Source organism: Marmota flaviventris, chromosome 6, assembly GCF_047511675.1.
Source record: "Marmota flaviventris isolate mMarFla1 chromosome 6, mMarFla1.hap1, whole genome shotgun sequence".
NCBI classification, from domain to species: Eukaryota; Metazoa; Chordata; class Mammalia; order Rodentia; family Sciuridae; genus Marmota; species Marmota flaviventris.
The window spans coordinates 72,237,121-72,259,096 of record NC_092503.1 but is presented as its reverse complement, the minus strand read 5'-3'; the positions used below and the strand labels follow the sequence as shown (position 1 = coordinate 72,259,096).

Here is a 21,976-nt window from a genome sequence, read left to right as displayed (position 1 = left end):
GCACTGTAGCATCTTGGAGACTGTCACATTCATACATTTCACACCTGGATACCCTCCTTTCCAGATGCTGGAGCTATGAGGGTGCACAGCATCAGTATCATATCAGCCTTGCTGTGCTGGGTCCAATAATAGCCAGGGAAGGGATGGGGAATAGTGGTAGAGCACATGCTCAGCAAGTGCAAGGCCCTCGGTTTGATCCCCAGCACCAGCAAAAGACTAAACAAACAAAAAAGGAGCCAGGGAAGCCTCCTCCCTTCAAGGACACATGAGGAAACCCTCCCTCACTTTCTTTCATTCCACATATGTGTTGAGAGCCTCCATAGGTCCCACAGTGGGCTAGGCTTGGAGATACGGGGGCAAAAAACTGAAAGACAAGTTCCTGTACTTGTGGAGCCTATAGTCAAGTATGGGGGATGACCAATATACATGACACCTCCCCCAAAATAAATTGATAGCACATTTTAAATGAATGATGTGAACTAAAGGGAAAAACAGGAAACTTTTAGACCAGGTAGTCAGGGAAGCCCTTTAGAAAAAGCCTTATCTCAACTGAGACCTAAAGGATAAGGAGATGCCTGAGAGGGTCAGAGGGAGAGGTGTATGAGGAAAGAAGTAGTTTGCAAACTAGAAATGCAGAATGGAAAAGAGATAAGGTCGGACACTGAAGGGAAGGCTCCTCTCCAAGCCAAGGTCTTGCAAACAGCTGGGAGGTGTCTGTATGGGGTTAGTGAATAAATACAGTGGAGGGCATTTCTGTGGAGTACGTGGGGAAGCTGTACACAGAGCAGGAACTGAAAATCTAAGAACTACAGCATTTCAACCAAAATGGGTCATCTGACCACTCCCAGCATATGAGAAGTGTGTTCAAAAAGCAAAGTCCTGGGCCTCAACCCAGATATTCTGAAACCAGGAAGTATGTAGTGGGGCCCAGAAATCCGTAAGCTATTTCTACCCATAAAGCTTGAGAACCCTGCTCTAGACTTTACTGCATCTGGGCCAATGCCCAAGCCCACATTTGGTCAGTTCCAGCTCCTGCCCTGCCCTCTCAGACACATCCTGCAACACCAAAGCTACCATCCCACAGGCTCTCACAGTAACTCAGCCATGGGACCCTTCCCTGGGGGCTACTGGCCCAGGGTATTGCATACCATGTCCACTTCAGAGATGCTGTCTAGACTCTCCACCTGCACGTCCACACCCACTGGGATGGCAGGGCCTGCAGAAGAGCAGAGAGAGCTGGTTAAGGCACACTCCTGGTGGGAGACGGCTCCCACCCACCTCCCCAGGGAGCCAGAACTGCGAAAGTGAAGAAGCAGTGGTTCAGAATCCCCTGTGGGTTTTCGTGCTAGTTCTTGGTGTGTGGGGAAGCTGAGCTTTCTCCACTGAGGCCTGGGACTGTGTCTGCTTTAGGTGCCTTTCTTGGTCCAAGCTTGGTGTTTAATTTATGCTTGTTGGATGAATCAATGAGCTGAATCACTACCTCCTGTATCCTAGGGATGTCTCTATGGGGTGAAGGCAATAAAACAGCTCTGGCAGCCATTATGAAGTCAAACAATAACAAGTGCTGGCGAGGATGTGGGGAAAAGGGTACACTTGTACATTGCTGGTGGGACTGCAAATTGGTGCAGCCAATTTGGAAAGCAGTATGGAGATTTCTTGGAAAGCTGGGAATGGAGCCACCATTTGACCCAGCTATTCCCCTTCTCGGTCTATTCCCTAAAGACCTAAAAAGAGCATGCTACAGGGACACTGCTACATCGATGTTCATAGCAGCACAATTCACAATAGCAAGACTGTGGAACCAACCTAGATGCCCTTCAATAGATGAATGGATAAAAAAAATGTGGCATTTATACACAATGGAGTATTACTCTGCATTAAAAAATGACAAAATCATAGAATTTACAGGGAAATGGATGGCATTAGAGCAGATTATGCTAAGTGAAGCTAGCCAATCCCTAAAAAACAAATGCCAAATGTCTTCTTTGATATAAGGAGAGTAACTAAGAACAGAGTAGGGTCGAAGAGCATGAGAAGAAGATTAACATTAAACAGGGATGAGAGGTGGGAGGGAAAGGGAGAGAGAAGGGAAATTGCATGGAAATGGAAGGAGACCCTCAGAGTTATACAAAAGTACATACAAGAGGAAGTGAGGGGAAAGGGAAAAATAATACAAGGCGGACAAATGAATGTCAGTAGAGGGGGCAGAGAGAGAAGAGGGGAGGGGAGGGGAGGGGAGGGGGGATAGTAGAGGATAGGAAAGGCAGCAGAACACAACAGACACTAGTATGGCAATATGTAAATCAATGGATGTGTAACTGATGTGATTCTGCAATCTGTATATGGGGTAAAAATGGGAGCTCATAACCCACTTGAATAAAAGTGTGAAATATGATATATCAAGAACTATGTAACGTTTTGAACAGCCAACAATAAAAAATTAAAAAAATAAATAAATAAAAGAATAGCATATCATAACCAAAAAAAAAAAATTTTTTGTAGTTGAAGATGGACAAAAAAAAAAAATAGCTCTAGTGTCTGAGTGGAGACTCTGGTCATTTGTCCTCCTGTAAGATCCAAGAAGGATAGAACAAGCCCTAAGAGCCTCTGACCTGAGTTTGGTTTATCTGTGTGCTGGGATTTGGATTCATTCAACTACTGAAATTCTACCTACTGAGACTCTAGCAAGTAGTTGAAGTCCTGCCTTCTGGAAACTTTCAATCTAGAGTGAGACAAGGTCTCTATGCAAATTTAGATCACAGGAAAAGACAATAATCTACATGATTTTGAAATCTTTTCAGGGCATGTCAGGTGAAATAACATAGCACCTAAATAAATATTCAATTTTATCTGGATCCTGGAAGGATTTCTAAAACTGTGTTTATCTATGGGGTCCTGTCCTTTTAGTTGAGCTGGATGATGGGTACATTGTTAAGTTCACTTTGTGACAGTTTAGTGAGCTGTACACTTATAATTTGTGCATTCTTCCTTATGTCTGTTATTCTTCAGCAAAGTGGTTTTTTTTTAAGATTTTAACATTTAAAAATTTAGATTAAAAAAAAAACCCTCAAAACCTATGTCTGTCAAAACATATGAACAAATGCCATTATAGTCACAGTTAAAAACATGTTCCTGGAAAGAGTCAGATAGCAGCTTGTGGGAGAGGCTTTTAGAGAGAGGAAATTGTCTGGCAGCTGCACCCAGGACTTTGAGCCCTGATCAGGAAGTGCAAGAATAGGACATTTTGACCTGAGCTGCTGTGATCTGAGCCCAGAAAACCTTAGGCAACAGGGGAGTCTGGGTCTCAGGGAATGAGAAGAATTGGAAGGAACTTCAACTGGAGCTAGGGAAGGAGGATCAGAGATCCTGACAAAGTAAGATTTAGAAGGTTCATTCCTCAATTCCAGCCCAAATGCAAGAAGTAGCCCAGGGCATTGGATGGGCTCACTGACTCTCTCCTAATCCCACCAGACCCCATAGGTTTGCTAATACTTCAAAAACCACTATTGGGGCTGGGGATGTGGCTCAAGCAGTAGCGCGCTCGGCTGGCATGTGTGCGGCCGGGGTTTGATCCTCAGCACCACATACAAACAAAGATGTTGTGTCTGTCTAAAACTAAAAAATAAATATTTAAAAAAAACACTATTAAAATTTGGGATTTTGATTGAGGCTGATGGAATGGAAAAGTATTTCAGTTATTACTATGGGATTGAGAGAATATTTTCTGTGATCTTAAACATGAAAGCACATGAGTGCATTGCTTTGTTCTTTATTTTTCTTTTTCCTTCTCATATAAATCTGAATGTAAACTGATCTTTCTAGTTTACCATGTTCCTCAATTTATGGTTTAGATCAGGGCCCATGAGAAAGCCCTATTCCAATAGCCATGTTCTCTACTTATTCCAGGCTGCAGGGGTGCTTTGAAAGTTCCAGAAGTGGAATGGTAAGGGTGGGAGGAGCCCCTCCTCAGGGCCAACCAGCCGGCACCCACTCTATCCCCCAGGAGGGGGGATACTTAACAACTGGAGGCCAGCCTGACACCTGGACCCTCTTCCCCAGTATTCAGATCTCCACTCAGTGCTGAGGTTCCCAACATTGCCATCAGAGGACAGGGGCTGGTTAATTATCTTCTGGATCCTTCCTCAGTCTGAGATATTAAAACACCGCTGTGCTCTGTGCAAAGTGTGCTACACTCTCTATCTGGTCTCCTTTACCCTCTCATTCCCTTCCTTTGGAGTGCCAGGTGACCTGCTACATAGTTCCAAGAGCCAAAGGGAAGAAACAGTATAGCAATTGCCTTCTTTGGATAAACTTTCAGTGACCTGGTTTTCAGATAATGTGCACAGTGTTTGACTAGGAGCTGTTTGGCTCAGGGTATTTTCCAGATAAAATACATCAGCACACACGCTGACTCTTCCTGTGCCTCTCTGTCTCAGGACCTAGCTCGTTCCCACACCTCCAGTTGCCCTTTTTCAAAGAAATTTGGCAAAACCTCTTGGGAAGATTTCAGTGTTCTCAAGATAACGCCCACATGGAGCAGGTCAAGATCTCATGTGCCCTGGGTTGTTGTAGGCAAACCATCTTAGACCATGTATATTCAGGAGGCTTGAGAACTGCTTTGAGTTTAATCTTGAACAGATACCAATGTCGCTGCCCTCCATGATTTAAGCTTTGCCTCTAACCCATACAACTGCTGGGATTGTCTGAGTTTTCCACTTTGTGACCCTTCCCAGCCTACTTTGGGAAGAGATTCTTCTGAATTAATGGTTTTTTCTTCTTCCATTAACAATTTTATGTTTTGAGTGTGCGGAGTCCTTTCAGAAGGAAAGTAGTCTAGTTAAACTACGTTTTCATGACTTGGTCATTTAGCACTGTTATGTGTTTTTTTTTTTAAATTGGGGTATAATGAGCCAATTTGAAGTCCATGGGATTTCAGGTAGGATAGCCAAAGAGGTGGCAAATTCAAGGCAGCATAAGGGAAATACATAATTAGCAAAGGGCTCTCCTCAGTTCCATTCTTTCCCACCATTCTTTTCTTCTCATGATCCTAGAAAGCACTGTTAGGGCTCAACTTGTGAATGAAGACTTATGTCATTGACTCTTCAAGAATCTATATGAAATAGAATTTTCAGATAAACTAAAGTGAAAATTTGCCAACAAGCATCCTACCCCAACTGAAGTTGTCTTTCAAGGAGAAGACATGTGATCTGAAGGGGAAAGCTAGACATGTGAGAAGGAATAAAAAACAACACAAATAGTAAATATATGCAAAATTCTAAAAGAACATCAATTATGCAAAACATTACTGATAATTTATTGTGCAATGGAAAAGCCTGAACTAAAATACATTACAAAAATAGCTTTTAAGCAGACAAGGGCATAGATGGCCTAAGAGTGTTCTGAGGTCTTTGCATTGTCCAGAACAGTAGAAGCAGCTGATTAACATACAAATGTGATAAGCCAAGGACTCCTCATTCTGTTTTCAGGGGAACCACCAGGTAATGGTAAGAGTTTGTACCTTCTAAACAAAAATAGGAATAATAATAATAATAATAATAGTAATAATAAATAACCAGTCAAAAAGAAAAAAGGCAGAGAGAAAAAAATGAATATAGAGTTGGTTAGACAGTAGAAAGGACAGAGTAGAATAAAAATTTATGATATATTGTGCTATAAAGCAATTTCAACAAATTTCAAAGCACTAGAATTGATATAAGGTGTTATCTCAACATTCATTAGAAAATTAAAACAAAAATATAACTAGATGCAGGCATCATAGAGAGCTTTCAGGAGCCAATCTGGAAATACACACCCTTAAGTCCTGAGAAAGAGATACTGAACAATTATAGCACCCCAGAATGATTTGGACTTTAGCTCCATTCGGATAATGAGGCGTGGCTCCAGGAGTAGGCGTTACCCAGTGGGGTTGAATTATACTCACCTGTTCCTTTGTAATCCTACCCCTTGCCTCATTTAATAGCTTCTCCCCAATAAAACCGGGTTCAAGGCATGCTCCTTTTCTTGTTTGCCTTGCCTCCTTTTTGGGAGCTGGGTCAGAGGAGCCATCACAGAACCCAAAAGAAAAGGTATTTCTCTGTGTGTCATTATTTCGTGTGTGTGTGTGTGTGTGTGTGTGTATTTTTTTCCATACATTTGGGAATTAAGAAATATACTTTTGGGGCTGAGGATGTGGCTCAAGCGGTAGCGTGCTCGCCTGGCATGCACGGGGCACTGGGTTTGATCCTCAGCACCACATAAAAATAAAATAAAGATGTTGTGTCCACCAAAAAACTAAAAATAAATATTAAAAAATTCTCTCTCTCTTAAAAAAAAAAGAAATATACTTTTGAAATACCCATAAGTCAATGAAGAAATCATAATACAAACTAGAAAATTTTAGTTAAATGATTTTTTTAAAAAACATACTAAAATTCATGGGATGTAGGCTAAGTATTTCTTACACAGAAATTTATATCCTTAACTGAGAATATCATAAAAGAAGAAATGATTCGATTTAACAAACTAATCACCCTTCATAAGAAGTTAGGAAAAGAATAGCAAATTAAAGTAGATGGCAGGAAATTATAAAGGTAAAATAATAAGCACTGAAATAGAAATAAATATACAACTAAGAGGATTGATAAAGCCAAGTATTGGTTCTGTGAAAGAATAGATAAAATTCTGATAAGATCAATCTTCCAAGAAAGAAGAAAAGCAAAAATAGCCAGTGTAGGCAATGAAAAGGACATCACTGTGCAGAAGCTCACTGTGCAGAAGCCCCCCCCCCAAAAAAAAAAAGACAAAAAGAGGTTATTCTGGACAAGTTTTTGTCAACACTCTTCAAAATGTGGATGATATGGACAAATTCCCAGAAACATACAACCTGTCAATCAACATCAATAAGAGGCCAAATGTAAGAACTTGCAAAGTCCTACAACTATTTTAAAAATTGAGTCTATAATTAAAAATTTCAAAGTAAACAACAGGGCCAGATGACTGTTTTGCACAGAGACCCTAAAGTGAAGGTAGATAGGCCCTTGTGCAAGATTTAGAAAACTTTGAAACATGAAAAGAAACTAAAGAAAACCTAAATAAGTGGAGAATACATCAAGTTCATGGACTAGATATTCAATATTGTAAAGATATTAATTATCCAATATTTATTATCCAAAAGGCTCAGGGCACTTCCAATCAAAATTCCGTTAGACTTTCTTGTGACAAAGAGATCATTAAGAAATTAAAATGTCTAAGAGAAATCCTTCTTGAAGAAAAAGAAGGTGAAGCTTTGTTCTACCAGATGTCAAGATTTGCAATAAAGCTACAGTAATTAAGATAGTAAAAGACTGGCATAGAGATGGACAACTGACAAATGGAACAGAGTGGAGAGTCCAGAAACAGACACACAGCCTCAAGTATGCTTAAGTGTGTATCACGGCAGAGCACTGCAGAAAAATAGTATCTGTAATAACCAATTCTGGGACAACTGGCTATCTATATGAAAATCATCCAAAATACAAAATAGCTCCAAGTGGACTGTAGATCCAAATGTGAAAGGCAAAAACAAACTCCAGAACATAACACAAGAAAATATATTTCTACCTCAGGCTTATAATATATCCATATACTTATTAATGAGGACTCAAAAAGCACAAGTATGAGGCAAAGACCAATGATATAAATTAAAATTAAGACTGCCTAGCAAGGCCTGGGGTTGTAGCTCAGTGGTAGGGCACTTGCCTAGCACATGTGAGGCACTGGGTTCAATTCTCAGTACCATATAAAAAATTATAAACAAATAAAATAAAGTTACTGCGTCCATCCACAACTAAAAAAAATCTTTTTAAAAAAAGAGTACCTACCAAAACTCATGCTTGTTGTTAAAAGTCAGGATAACAGTGAGGGGATATTGACTGGTAAGAGAAGGGGAATTTTCTAGAGTTCTGGAAATAGTATTTCTTAACATAGGTATTGTTAAATGAATGTGTTCCCTTTTTGATAATTCACTAAGCTACACATGGTCACTTTTCGGTATGCATATTATGGTTCACTGAAAATTTTACATTGAAAAAAATCAAGAATTTTATCAAAAGACACCATGAATAATTTAAAAAGCAAATGATAGAGTGAGATATTTGCAATACCTAACTGACAAAGGGCTTATATACAGAAGACGTAAATAACTCCTAAGTATTCTCTTAAGAACAAGTCAGAAAACCCAATACAAAAATAACAGAAACATAAAACATATCAAGACTTGAACAAGCACTTCAAAAATAATAAATGCACAATAAACATATGAAAAAGTGCTCAACCTCATTAATAACTCCATTAAAACCGCAATGAGACATAATTACTATATACCAACAAAACTGGCTCAAATGGAAGAGTAATTACACTAAGTGTTGACAAGGATGTAGAGTAATTGAGATTCTCATACACTGCCAGCAGGGGTGTAAATTGGCACAATCACCTTGGAAAACATTATCCAGCAAAATGAAGGACATACATAACCCATGACCCAGGAATTCCATGTTTAGAAATACATGTGAATAAGCACCAGTAGACATACACAAATTATTCACAAAATAGTATTTGTAATAGTTAAAAGTTGAAAATTTCCATAATGTCCATCTATAATATAGGATAAATATATTCTGGTATAGTCATACAATGGAATATTATAGTTACATGCAATGATGTGGATGACTCATCTCATGGATGAATGTATAGTATGATAAAATCCCAAAACATACAAAACTAAATAACGGGGTTGAAGCTTGCACACATTGGCAAGAAGATTATAAAGAAAAGGGAGGAAGCTATGGAATAACTGGAAGAACATGTGGAGAAGCTGTGGATCTGTGGGGAAGTATAATAGGGTAACCAGCACCAAGACAGAGCAGGGTCCTACTCAGGAGGTGTGAGCTGCCTAAGGAAATAAAAGGTCTGAAATAATCAGTAAGAAATAAGACAAAGCCAAAGATTAGATTTTAAAAAGTGGAGCGTCTGATGGGTCTTCCAGTCCTAATAGGAACTGGAACTAAACAACTGAAAAAGGCCCCAATTCTTTATCTAAAGGGGAGTACATCAAAGGCAGGGATAAGGTTTCAGCGAGAGGAGTCTTGCTTCAGTGCTTGTTTCTCAGTGTGGCCAGGGGTCTTGCAGTAAGCAGGTTGATTGGTGTTTGGCAGGCTACACCCATCTCCAGGAGCCTATTTGACCTAAGGTTGTGAGCTAAGACAGGGGCCAGCATGATCCCTAGGCATTCTTGACTGGGAGATTTCAACCCAGGAGTTCCCAGAGGAGTGGCCGCCCTGCCTTAATGGCGCAAACAGACCATAATTTATATATATATCCTCCAACAGGGAAGATAAATACTTTTTCTGGATCTGAATGTTGGTTACCTGGTGTTTCCTTTATTTTAAGCCATTTCACTGTGCACTTATTTAGAGCCCCCTTGTTAATGCTGATTACAGCTCAAAGTTATAAGAAATAGTAAAAAAAAAAAAAGTAACACCTATTAATATTTTAGAAACCATTTCTGGAAGCAGTGGCTTAAAATTTTGTCTGAGCCAATGAGGGTGAGGGAGCTTAAGAAACTCTTCAATCTAGTCAGACTGCCCAGGTCTCAGCTTGCATGCTATTTTCTTCCCAGAGGCTTCCCTGACACTCTAGGTGAAGTTTCACAGCCCCACAGCATCCTATGCTCTTTTCCTCATGTGCTAGTCAGTTTCCATCACTATAACCTGTGATATTGCCTGTGATAATCTACTTATGAAGAGAAAAGGGTGGTTTTAGCTCCCAGGTTTGGAGGTTCCTGTCTATGATTGGGCAGACACATTGCTTTTTGGCCTCCAGTGAAGGGACAGCACATCATGGCGGGGAGCCTGTGTTACAGCAAAACCATTCCCCTTAGAGCTAGGGAGAAAAAGGAAGAGGAAGAGACCAGAGTCCCACAGTGCCCTTCAAGGGCATGTTCCCCTCCTGGGCCTCCCAGTAGACCCCAGCTCTTAAGAGTTTTCTCCACCTCCCAATATCACCAAGCTGGGGAATAAGTCTTTAACACATGGATCTTTGTGAGACGTTCAAGATCCAAAGAATAGCATACCATAATACTCATCCATTTTCCTCATCATCCTCCAGAAAAGGCTGTCCCTCTAATTTGTCCACCTCCAAAATCTGTACTCAAGAGAGCATCAGAACCTCCTCCCTACCCACCCACCTGACTTCCACTGGCACACACCAGGGAGGGGAAGGCAGTTGGCATGCCAATAGTGACAGGACCTTAGGCCAATGGTACAGAATTCCTCTAATATATGGGAGGGAGGGATGAAGGACATGTTTCAGGCTCTGTGGTCCAACAGGTGGAGAAGAATGAGGTCATTCTCAGCTCTAAACTAGACCAAGGAAGCAGGCCTTTGAATTCACCACTCCTATCTTCCCCAACCAGTTCCTCAGTGGGGTGAGGAGACTCTGTTATAAAAGAACAACCAAATGGGCTGGGGATATAGCTCAGTTGGTAGAGTGCTTGTCTTGCATGCACAAGGCCGTGAGTTCAATCCCCAGCACCAAAAAATAAATAAATAAATAAATAAAATAAAATAAAAGAACAACCAAAAACAGAGAATGAGAAACAAGCCCGTGAAAGCTATCATGTAGGCTGCAGAGCAGGATGGACCATCTCTCTGTCCCTCAGGTCCCCACCTGGCTTTGCCTTTCCCCTCCCTAGATGTCCTTCACACCACCTCCCACCTGCTCCTGACTGCTAGTCAGTGCTGTTGCCATCCACCCATGCCCCCACATTGAGATCAACTGTGTAAGGCAGGTGGCAGGGCAGAGGGGTGGGGAGGAATGACCTGAGTCCATAGAGCCACCAGGGAATGGTGCAGGAATTCTGCATGTGTCTCTGTGTGCTCGCCATGTGTATGTGTGACAGAGACAGAGAGATTGTGAATTGTCCTTAATCTGGGAAAGAAATAGACTTTCAGAGAACTCTATGATTCAAAATTTAAATAAATAAATCACTTATTACACTGCCTGGTCTAAATTTCGTCCCCATCATTTCCTAGCAGTGTGATCTTTGGCATACATTTTTCTCTGTGCTTCAGTTTCCTGCCTGAAAAATAGGGACAATGATTATACTGTCCTTATATGATTGTTATGAGGATTAATTGTGCTATTCTGTGTAAAGCCTATAGCAAGTTTTGCCATATAGGATGTTCTCTATAAATAATTACATTATCATGTCATTATCACCATGACCTATCTTACTTACTAGAGGGTAAAGCCTGAATCTTACTCCTTCTTAATCTCCCTTTGCACTTACTGGGTAGAGGCGCTAGCCTCAGAGGGCTTAATCCACTCTGGAGAGAAGAGTGTCTCTGCCAACCTCTCAGTACTAAAGGGCCATACTCTGCACATCACTAAAGGGCCATACTCTGCAAATCTGGATCCTGAGATTGCAGGTGCCTGGGGGGACCCCTACCACACCAGCATACTGTCCACTGCCTGGACCTCACATACCCAGAAAAAGGTCCTGGGCCATCACCTGGCCCTGGGCTCTTAGGCTGCTGCCATGGTGAAGTGCAGGTTTGCTCACCTCCAGCAGAGTGGGCAAAAACAGAGGGCAGAGGGGTGATGAGAAATTCCAGACTGTGTCACGGAATAAAATGGGGAAGCCCAGCAGCAGCAAAATCTGTCTGTGGGCCACAGTCAAAGAAAGGTAGGTAACTGTTAGCCATGCATGCTCCCAGTTACTATGGAGAGTTTTAAAAAGACTGTATTAGTCAAGGAGAACTTGCCACATTAAATTGAACAAATAAATCATCAAGGGTTTGCCAAAGAAAATGCTGTGGTCAGTGAATTCCTCATGTTCTTTTACAATGTTTCTTTTTATGGTGCCATTTTCTTAAGCTTAGAAAATTAATTGAAGTGAAAAATAAAACTGCAATAATGATTTCTTATTATTCCTCTTAATATAGTATTTAGGTATTATAATATTTTAAGAAAAAGATCTGGCTGGGGATTGTGCATGGAGCCCTGAGTTCATTCCCCAACACTTAAAAAGAGAGAGAGAAAAGAAATCAACCAACATGGCAGGCTAATTTGAATAAGACCTTACATGTATGTAGTGCTTCTCAAGGTCCATACATCTTCATTTACTATTCCTTCGCTCAATCCTGTAGTGTCCACTAGACCAAGTCCTGAGCAATGCAGCCTGGGATGTGGAAGTCAATAAACCTTGTTTCTTTCTCCAAGAAGGGAGACAACTAGCTCTATCTCTTCTATGTGATATCACAGAAGAGATGACAGGAGCATTCACAGATATAATAGGAACTAGTGGAAGGCTCAATTAATTCCAACTGAGGGCACTGGAGGAAATTCTACAAGAAGCAGTTTTTGATGAATTTGGGTCACAGGCACTGGAGAGAGCATCACCAAACGGCCATATCTGGGTAGGGCTTTGGAACACTCATCACTCCTAACAGTTGTGGGAGAAAGAATGCGTTTCAGGTTGTATGAAGAACATAGCATAGTATAGCAAGGTGGATCATTAACCCACATTTCTCAGATATGCAAAACAATAATTTGTTTTAAAAGGCAGCTTCTTTGATCTTTCTCACAAAACCCTGTGCGTCTTAAGTGTGGGAAATTTTTATTTACCAGTTAACAGCAGCTCAGTCATGTCTAGTTAATGAAGCATTTCATTTCCTCCCACCTTAGTCGACTCTGTGTCCTAGAGGAGAAAGGAACCCCACTAAGCACTTGCTCTGGATTCTCATCAGCTGAGCAACAACGGCTGCCATCTGTGGTGGCAAATCCATGGTCCTCTGGCCTCTAGCAGGGAAGTCCTCCAGGCCACAGCCTCTGAGTGCAGACCTAAAGCCCGTGCTGGTCTGCTGTTCACCTCATTGCTTTTATTTGCTCATAGGCCTGTGTGGGCTTTTAGAGGCTCATCATACCCTTGCAAGACCAGGGATGGCCGGGAGTTGGGCCTTGGCTCTTCGGTCTAGTCACCTCCCTGCACCACAAGTACATCACTACTCCTCACTCATGATCAGTGTGGCAGCAAATGATACACACACACACACACACACAAAGACACACACACACACAAACACACACACACAATCTCCCCATGCTGCGCCCAGGCAGTGGGCCGCCAGCCTGCAGGTCCCACCACACCCACAAAGTTCCCAGGCCCCCTCACACATGGATATTACCACTGAGCCCCATGCTCTGCAGAGAGAGGTATACTCTGCCTATCTGTGTCCCCTTGCCCCCACAGGGGATAGCTTCCCATGTCCTCTTCATGTCTGTCAGGAATTCCTCATCTAGTTCCCAGAGACACTCTGTCTCCCATTGCTGCTTTGAGGAGAAAAGTGGCATTTATCTTCACAGTGAAAACTCAACATACTAAGTAGGTATGGCTCTTGATATGAGAGCCTAGAATTATTTGGATTAGATGTTTGGTGGATGAGCCAGGTGCAAGGCACACACCTGCGATCCCAGCAACTCAGAGGCTGAGACAGGATTGCAAGTTCAATACCAGCCTCAGTAAATTAATGAGGCTCAGAGAAACTTAGTGAGACCCTGTCTCCAGATAAAAAATAAATAAATAAAAAAGGCTAGGGATATAGCTCAGTTGTAAAATAACCCTGGGTTAGATCCCCAGTGCCCCTCAAAAAAAAAAAAAAAAAAAAAAGATATTCTGCAGATGAATACACATTGCCTCAATATTTATCATTATCCCTGTCACAGTTAAAAAAAAATCTGATGGTTTATTGTGCTTGGGGAACAGGGAATAAAAATATATCTGAGTAGCACAGGGCCCATGAAAGTTTGTTTTGGAAGAGAAAGTGTGGCAGGTAAATTTTGATGGGATCCTAGAAAGTCCCTCTGACCCACCACCAGGCCCACATAGACAGCTACACAAGTGTGCCTTCCTTCAAAGTCAACCTGCCTACCCCAGCAGGCTTCAGCCAACCAGTTGGTGACTGTTTTCTGCTCTCCAATCTCCCCCTGTCAGACCCTCACTTTCCCAGCTTTTTCCAGTTGCCTTACATATTCAAGATCCTGCAACAGCTCTGTGCTCTGAAGTCAGGTAGATCTGGGCTCCTGGTGACTATGGTGCCTACACCACCAGTGTGCCCCACATGTGACCCTGCTCACTGGCTGCTCACAAGGGCTTCATGTGTCATGATCCAGCCTTCCAATATTTGCCTCTCTGATGTGTATAAAGTTCTTTCTCAAGAACTCTGTTGCCCAAATGTCTTCTTTGATATAAGGAGAGCAACTAAGAACAGGGCAGGGAGGAAGAGCATGAGAAGAAGATTAACATTAAACAGGGATGAGAGGTGGGAGGGAAAAGGAGAGAGAAGGGAAATTGCATGGAAATGGAAGGAGACTCTCATTGTTATACAAAATTACATATAAGAGGAAATGAGGGGAAAGTGAAAAAAAACAAGGGAGAGAAATGAATTACAGTAGATGGGGTAGAGAGAGAAGATGGGAGGGGAGGGGAGAGGAGGGGGATAGTAGAGGATAGGAAAGGCAGCAGAATACAGTAGACACTAGTATGGCAGTATGTATAAACGTGGATGTGTAACCGATGTGATTCTGCAATCTGTATACGGGGTAAAAATGGGAGTTCATAACCCACTTGAATCAAATGTATGAAATATGATATGTCAAGAGCTATGTAATGTTTTGAACAACTAATAATAAAAATAAAAAAAAGAATCACACAAATATATATAAAAGACAAAGCAGATATTGGTAAATGTTTTCCCTAGAAATGAAACCAAGTTTATGACTTGTATTTCTAGCAAGAAAAGGCAGAAACAAGCAACCCCTTAAGAACATAGCCTGCACTGATAAGCAAAGCAGAATCATGTTCCTCATAGTAAGTCCCAGCTGAGAGAACAGTTAGAAAGTGTCTGGTCAACATGTGACCTACCTCTCCTTTCAAGAGGAGCAATTAAACAGGTCATACGGGTCTGGGGATGCATTTTAGTGATAGTGTTTATTCACCTAGCAGGTAAGAGGCCCTGGGTTTGATCCCAGTACTGGAAAAAAATCTTTAAATAAATCATACACATTTCCTGGCTTATAATAAGTGAAGGGACAAATATAAGTTAGCATAGTTTCATGAAGGTTGCTATCTGTTTAAAAGGAGCATCAGAACCTTGTCTTCCATATCTCTTGCAAACCCTGCACTTCTCACCCCAACTCTAAGGTACTGTTTTATAAAATACTTTAAGTTAGGCTCTTGATCTGAGTTTATCAGGTTCCTCTTGATTCACATACCCAAATTCAGTATCTCATATTCATTTGAGTACAAATGGGACTGAATATTGTTGGAAATAGAAAGTCCAGTTTTCCATTTTCAAAATATAGTGCTTAGTCTTAAAAATACAATTACTGAATATGTAAGAAAATCAGTAGAATAGGAAATAGAACGAATGGTTAGGAGGGGTTTACACCCAATTTGTCAGATTCATAGCCCCTTGACAAATAGAAGGGAAGGGGAAAGGATGGGCCTTATTTGCACTCAATCCCAGAAAGGCTTTCCTGCCACCAGAGAACAAAGGAAGGTGGGAATAATTAAAGGTATATTTCCTTAAATAATCCAATAGGAGACAGTAAAACCTAGGTGACAGGCAGGGAGATTGAGAACCCCATAGTACTCAGTGAGGAAGTGAGGGAGGGACCTGGCACTCTAGGGGATAAAATGCAAATTGTAACAGCCTCAGGGGTGTACCTGCTCCCCGCTCAACACCTAATCTTGCAAGATTCTCAATAAAGCCTCACATTTTGCCATAAAAAAGAGAACTCTGTTGCTTTAACTTTTATTTTTCTAATTACCAATGAGCTTAAGCATTCTTATGTATTTGTAACCTCAAGGAGTCCCTCTCTTATGTTGTCTGTTTGTCTTTTGCCCATTTTTTCTACTCCATTTTCATTCTTTTTGCTTGTATCAGGAGATCCTAGTTTGCTAAGCATTCTTGTCTTCAATAGATACAGTTCTTTATCAAGGAATTTTTCTGTATCTTTCAGAGAATCTTATCAATATCAGAATTAAAGATACATAAAATACAAAAATGACATATTTACATATCATTTACGATAGCAAAATGTTTGAAATATTTTGTCCTTCAATAAGACATTAATGAAATGAAGAATTATATGTCCATACAATGGAATATTAAGCAACCATTAAAAGTATGAAGAAGTTCTATATAAATTGATAAAGATTCCCAAGATATATGTTAAGAAAAAAAAGTGCATAAGAATATGGACCATAGAACAACAGAGTATGCATAGCTACACAAGAGAATGTATAGCAAAATAGTCTAAAAAGTGAAGTGGGGGGAATGTATATGCTTACTTACTTGATGCATAAAATGACTTTGGAAGGACATGAAAAAGATTCCATAGGCTTCTAGAAGAAGAGAAGAAATGACTCCGTTGGCTCGGCATGAGGCAGCCTCATCAGGAGGAATTGTACTTGGAACCTGAAGCATGAGGGCAGGCACACGTGCACACACACCCTGTGAGCAGCACAGACCCAGGGAGAACTGCAGGGCATGGGTACATTTGTATATTTATATATCCATGGCCATACAACATTAGCAAATGTTGAAGGGCATAATGTATAGATCTTATAAAAATTAAGTCTTTGAGGGAACAGTCTTCAACTATTTGAAAGAGACTTCCAACTATTGGAAGAGACTTTCTGAATTGCACTATTGTTATGTCACAAAAGATGATATGTGTAGAAACCTCAGAAAGACAGATTGACATTGAAAATTCCAATAATGGACCAGGTTGCTTCAGGACAGAGTGTCACACACTGTCTGATTTCTTTCTTTCTTTCTTTTTTTACTATTTATTTTTTAGTTGTATTGGACACAATATCTTTATTTTATTTATTTATTTTTATGTGGTGCTGAGGATGGAACCCAGGGCTCACAAGTGCTAGGTGAGTGCTCTACCACTGAACCACAATCCCAGCCTTGTCTGATTCCTTTTATATGAAGTTCAAGAATAGGCAAAACTGGGCTGGGGCTGTAGCTTTAGTGGCAGAGCGCTCCTCTAGCATGCATGAGACCCTGGGTTCAATCCCCAGCACATAGAAAATTAATAATAATTCTTGGAGAGCCAGGAAGGGTGGTAAGACCAGTAAAGGGCAGGTAGCTAATTACCAAAGAAAAGGAAAAGGGTAGATAGCAATCTCTGCCACTTGGTTGCTAACAACCTGGGGCGGGGGCGGTCCTTAGATGTCTCTCTTCCTGCCCTTAGTCATGTAGGCAAGATAAGAGAGGAGGGAGAAAAAAGGAAATTTAAAATCTATAAAAGGAGCACCCACTCCCACTCCCTCAGGCACCAGCTCTGGACCCCTCTTCTCCAGAAGAGTCTCCCTCTCTCTCTTTCTCTGTTCTGTTTCTTAAAAAAAAAATTTACTTTTTGCTCTTGCCTCAGAGTTTCTTGAGTGTTCAGTCTTCAACACTGGAGGGAACAAGTACCTGATCCTGATCTTCAAGACCGGTTTCAGTGGTGCATGTTTGTAATTCCAGAGGCTGAGACAGGAGGATCACGAGTTCAAGAACAGTCTCAGCAATTTAGCAAGCAACTTAGTGAGACCCTATCTCAAGATAAAAATCAAAAAAGGGTTGGGGATGTGGCTCAGTGGTAAAGTGCCCCTGGGTTCAATCCTGGGTAACAAAAACCAAAACCAAAAAAAAAAAAAAAAACTTATTCATGGAGACAGAGATCAGAAAAATAGTCACTTCTGTTATCCAATCTTTTCCTGTCAGATCCTCACTTTCCCAGATTTTTCCAGATTCCTTACATTCCCAAGATCCTGCAACAGCTCTGTGCTCCTGAAATCAGGCAGACCCGGGAACTGATAGGGTAGGGCATGAGGAAGCCTTCTGGGGAGCAGGGAATGTTTTGCATATTAATCTGGGTAGTATTTTCAATCATCAATGTTTGTATATGTAGAAATTCAAGCCAGACACATAAGAGGTGTGTACTTTACTGTATTGTTTATAGTAGGCAAATAATGCCCATCCCACCCCCCATTAACAATGTACATTCTCATCTCCAGAACCTATGAACATGTGAGGTTACAGGGCTAAGGGAATTAGCATAGCACATGAACATAGGTTGCTAATCAGGTGACCTTAAAATAGGGGGTATGTCTTCATCTCAAAATCCTAGAAAAAGAAGAGCAAAACAATAGCAAAAGAAGTAGAAGGCAAGAAATAATTAAAATCAGAGCTGAAATTAATGAAATCGAAACAAAAGAAACAATTGAAAAAATTGACAAAACTAAAAGTTGGTTCTTTGAAAAAATAAACAAAATCGACAGACCCTTAGCCATGCTAGCGAAGAGAAGAAAAGAGAGAACTCAAATTACTAGCATACGGGATGAAAAAGGCAATATCACAACAGACACTTCAGAAATACAGAAGATAATCAAAAATTATTTTGAATCCTTATACTCCAATAAATTAGAAGATAGTGAAGGCATCGATAAATTTCTTAAGTCATATGATCTGCCCAGATTGAGTCAGGAGGATATAGACAACCTAAACAGACCAATATCAATTGAGGAAATAGAAGAAACCATCAAAAGACTACCAACTAAGAAAAGCCCAGGACCGGATGGGTATACAGCAGAGTTTTACAAAACCTTTAAAGAGGAACTAATACCAATACTTTTCAAGCTACTTCAGGAAATAGAAAAAGAGGGAGAACTTCCAAATTCATTCTATGAGGCCAACATCACCCTGATACCTAAACCAGACAAAGACACTTCAAAGAAAGAAAACTACAGACCAATATCTCTAATGAACCTAGATGCAAAAATCCTCAATAAAATTCTGGCGAATCAGATACAAAAATATATCAAAAAAATTGTGCACCATGATCAAGTAGGATTCATCCCTGGGATGCAAGGCTGGTTCAATATACGGAAATCAATAAATGTTATTCACCACATCAATAGACTTAAAAATAAGAACCATATGATCATCTCGATAGATGCGGAAAAAGCATTCGACAAAGTACAGCATCCCTTTATGTTCAAAACTCTAGAAAAACTAGGGATAACAGGAACATACCTCAATATTGTAAAAGCAATCTATGCTAAGCCTCAGGCTAGCATCATTCTGAATGGAGAAAAATTGAAGGCATTCCCTCTAAAATCTGGAACAAGACAGGGATGCCCTCTCTCTCCACTTCTGTTCAACATAGTTCTCGAAACACTGGCCAGAGCAATTAGACAGACGAAAGAAATTAAAGGCATAAAAATAGGAAAAGAAGAACTTAAATTATCACTATTTGCAGAAGACATGATTCTATACCTAGCAGACCCAAAAGGGTCTACAAATAAACTATTAGAGCTAATAAATGAATTCAGCAAAGTGGCAGGATATAAAATCAACACGCATAAATCAAAGGCATTCCTGTATATCAGCGACAAATCCTCTGAAATGGAAATGAGGACAACCACTCCATTCACAATATCTTCAAAAAAAATAAAATACTTGGGAATCAACCTAACAAAAGAGGTGAAAGACTTATACAATGAAAACTACAGAACCCTAAAGAGAGAAATAGAAGAAGATCTTAGAAGATGGAAAAATATACCCTGTCATGGATAGGCAGAACTAACATCATCAAAATGGCGATATTACCAAAAGTTCTCTATAGGTTTAATGCAATGCCAATCAAAATCCCAACGGCATTTCTTGTAGAAATAGAGAAAGAAATCATGAAATTCATATGGAAAAATAAACGACCCAGAATAGCAAAAACAACTCTAAGCAGGAAGTGTGAATCAGGCAGTATAGCGATATCAGACTTCAAACTATACTACAGAGCAATAGTAACAAAAACAGCATGGTACTGGTACCAAAACAGGCGGGTGGACCAATGGTACAGAATAGAGGACACAGAAACCAATCCACAAAACTACAACTACCTTATATTTGATAAAGGGGCTAAAAGCATGCAATGGAGGAAGGATAGCATCTTCAACAAATGGTGCTGGGAAAACTGGAAATCCATATGCAACAAAATGAAACTGAATCCCTTTCTCTCGCCATGCACAAAAGTTAATTCAAAATGGATCAAGGAGCTTGATATCAAATCAGAGACACGCCGTCTGATAGAAGAAAAAGTTGGCTATGATCTACATACTGTGGGGTCGGGCTCCAAATTCCTCAATAGGACACCCATAGCACAAAAGTTAATAACTAGAATCAACAAATGGGACTTACTCAAACTAAAAAGTTTTTTCTCAGCAAAAGAAACAATAAGAGAGGTAAATAGAGAGCCTACATCCTGGGAACAAATCTTTACTCCTCACACTTCAGATAGAGCCCTAATATCCAGAGTATACAAAGAACTCAAAAAATTAGACAATAAGAGAACAAACAACCCAATCAACAAATGGGCCAAGGACCTGAACAGACACTTCTCAGAGGAGGACATACAATCAATCAACAAGTACATGAAAAAATGCTCACCATCTCTAGCAGTCAGAGAAATGCAAATCAAAACCACCCTAAGATACCATCTCACTCCAGTTAGATTGGCAGCCATTATGAAGTCAAACAACAACAAGTGCTGGCGAGGATGTGGGGAAAAGGGTACACTTGTACATTGTTGGTGGGACTGCAAATTGGTGCAGCCAATTTGGAAAGCAGTATGGAGATTTCTTGGAAAGCTTGGAATGGAGCCACCATTTGACCCAGCTATTCCCCTTCTCGGTCTATTCCCTAAAGACCTAAAAAGAGCATGCTACAGGGACACTGCTACATCGATGTTCATAGCAGCACAATTCACAATAGCAAGACTGTGGAACCAACCTAGATGCCCTTCAATAGACGAATGGATAAAAAAAAATGTGGCATTTATACACAATGGAGTATTACTCTGCATTAAAAAATGACAAAATCATAGAATTTACAGGGAAATGGATGGCATTAGAGCAGATTATGCTAAGTGAAGCTAGCCAATCCCTAAAAAACAAATGCCGAATGTCTTCTTTGATATAAGAAGAGTAACTAAGAACAGAGTAGGGTCGAAGAACATGAGAAGAAGATTAACATTAAACAGGGATGAGAGGTGGGAGGGAAAGGGAGAGAGAAGGGAAATTGCATGGAAATGGAAGGAGACCCTCAGAGTTATACAAAAGTACATACAAGAGGAAGTGAGGGGAAAGGGAAAAATAATACAAGGGGGACAAATGAATGTCAGTAGAGGGGGCAGAGAGAGAAGAGGGGAGGGGAGGGGAGGGGAGGGGGGATAGTAGAGGATAGGAAAGGCAGCAGAACACAACAGACACTAGTATGGCAATATGTAAATCAATGGATGTGTAACTGATGTAATTCTGCAATCTGTATATGGGGTAAAAATGGGAGTTCATAACCCACTTGAATAAAAGTGTGAAATATGATATATCAAGAAATTTGTAATGTTTTGAACAACCAACAATAAAAAATTAAAAAAAAATAGGGGGTATGTCCTGGGTTATTTAGTGGGGGCGCCCCATGGTGAACACACATGTAGTTAAATGTGGACTGAGAGGGGCAGGCAAGAAAATCAGAGTAACGTGAAGAACATGTAAGAGCTGACTCTGAAGACAGAGGCAGAGAGCCAGGGCCAAGGAGTGTGGCAGCCTCTAGAAGCCAGAAAGGACATGAAAACAATTCACCACAGACCCTCTAAAAAGGAACACAGCCATGACTGATACCTGGATGGTAACTAGTGAGAACCATTTTAGACTTCAGAATGCTTGAACAGTAAGGTAACATCTGTGTTAATTTAAGTCCTTGAATTTGTGGTAATTTACTTTAGAACGTATAGAAAATGGATGTCATATCTAAACAAAACAAATTAAGAAATTAAAAAATAAAATAAAATAAACAAATTAAGGGCTGAGGGTGTAGCCCAGGGGTAC

At 40.5% G+C, this 21,976-nt stretch overlaps 1 protein-coding gene across 1 annotated transcript in view; it reads right to left on the bottom strand.

Annotated features, from left to right (window-relative positions):
- Gabrr2 (gamma-aminobutyric acid type A receptor subunit rho2) overlaps positions 1–21,976 on the bottom strand; it is a 50,899-nt gene that overhangs the window by 16,353 nt on the left and 12,570 nt on the right. Inside the window, exon 2 of the mRNA XM_027928260.2 lies at positions 1,149–1,216. Coding sequence (XP_027784061.2) covers positions 1,149–1,216 — 68 coding nt within the window. The remainder of the gene's footprint in view (positions 1–1,148; positions 1,217–21,976) is intronic.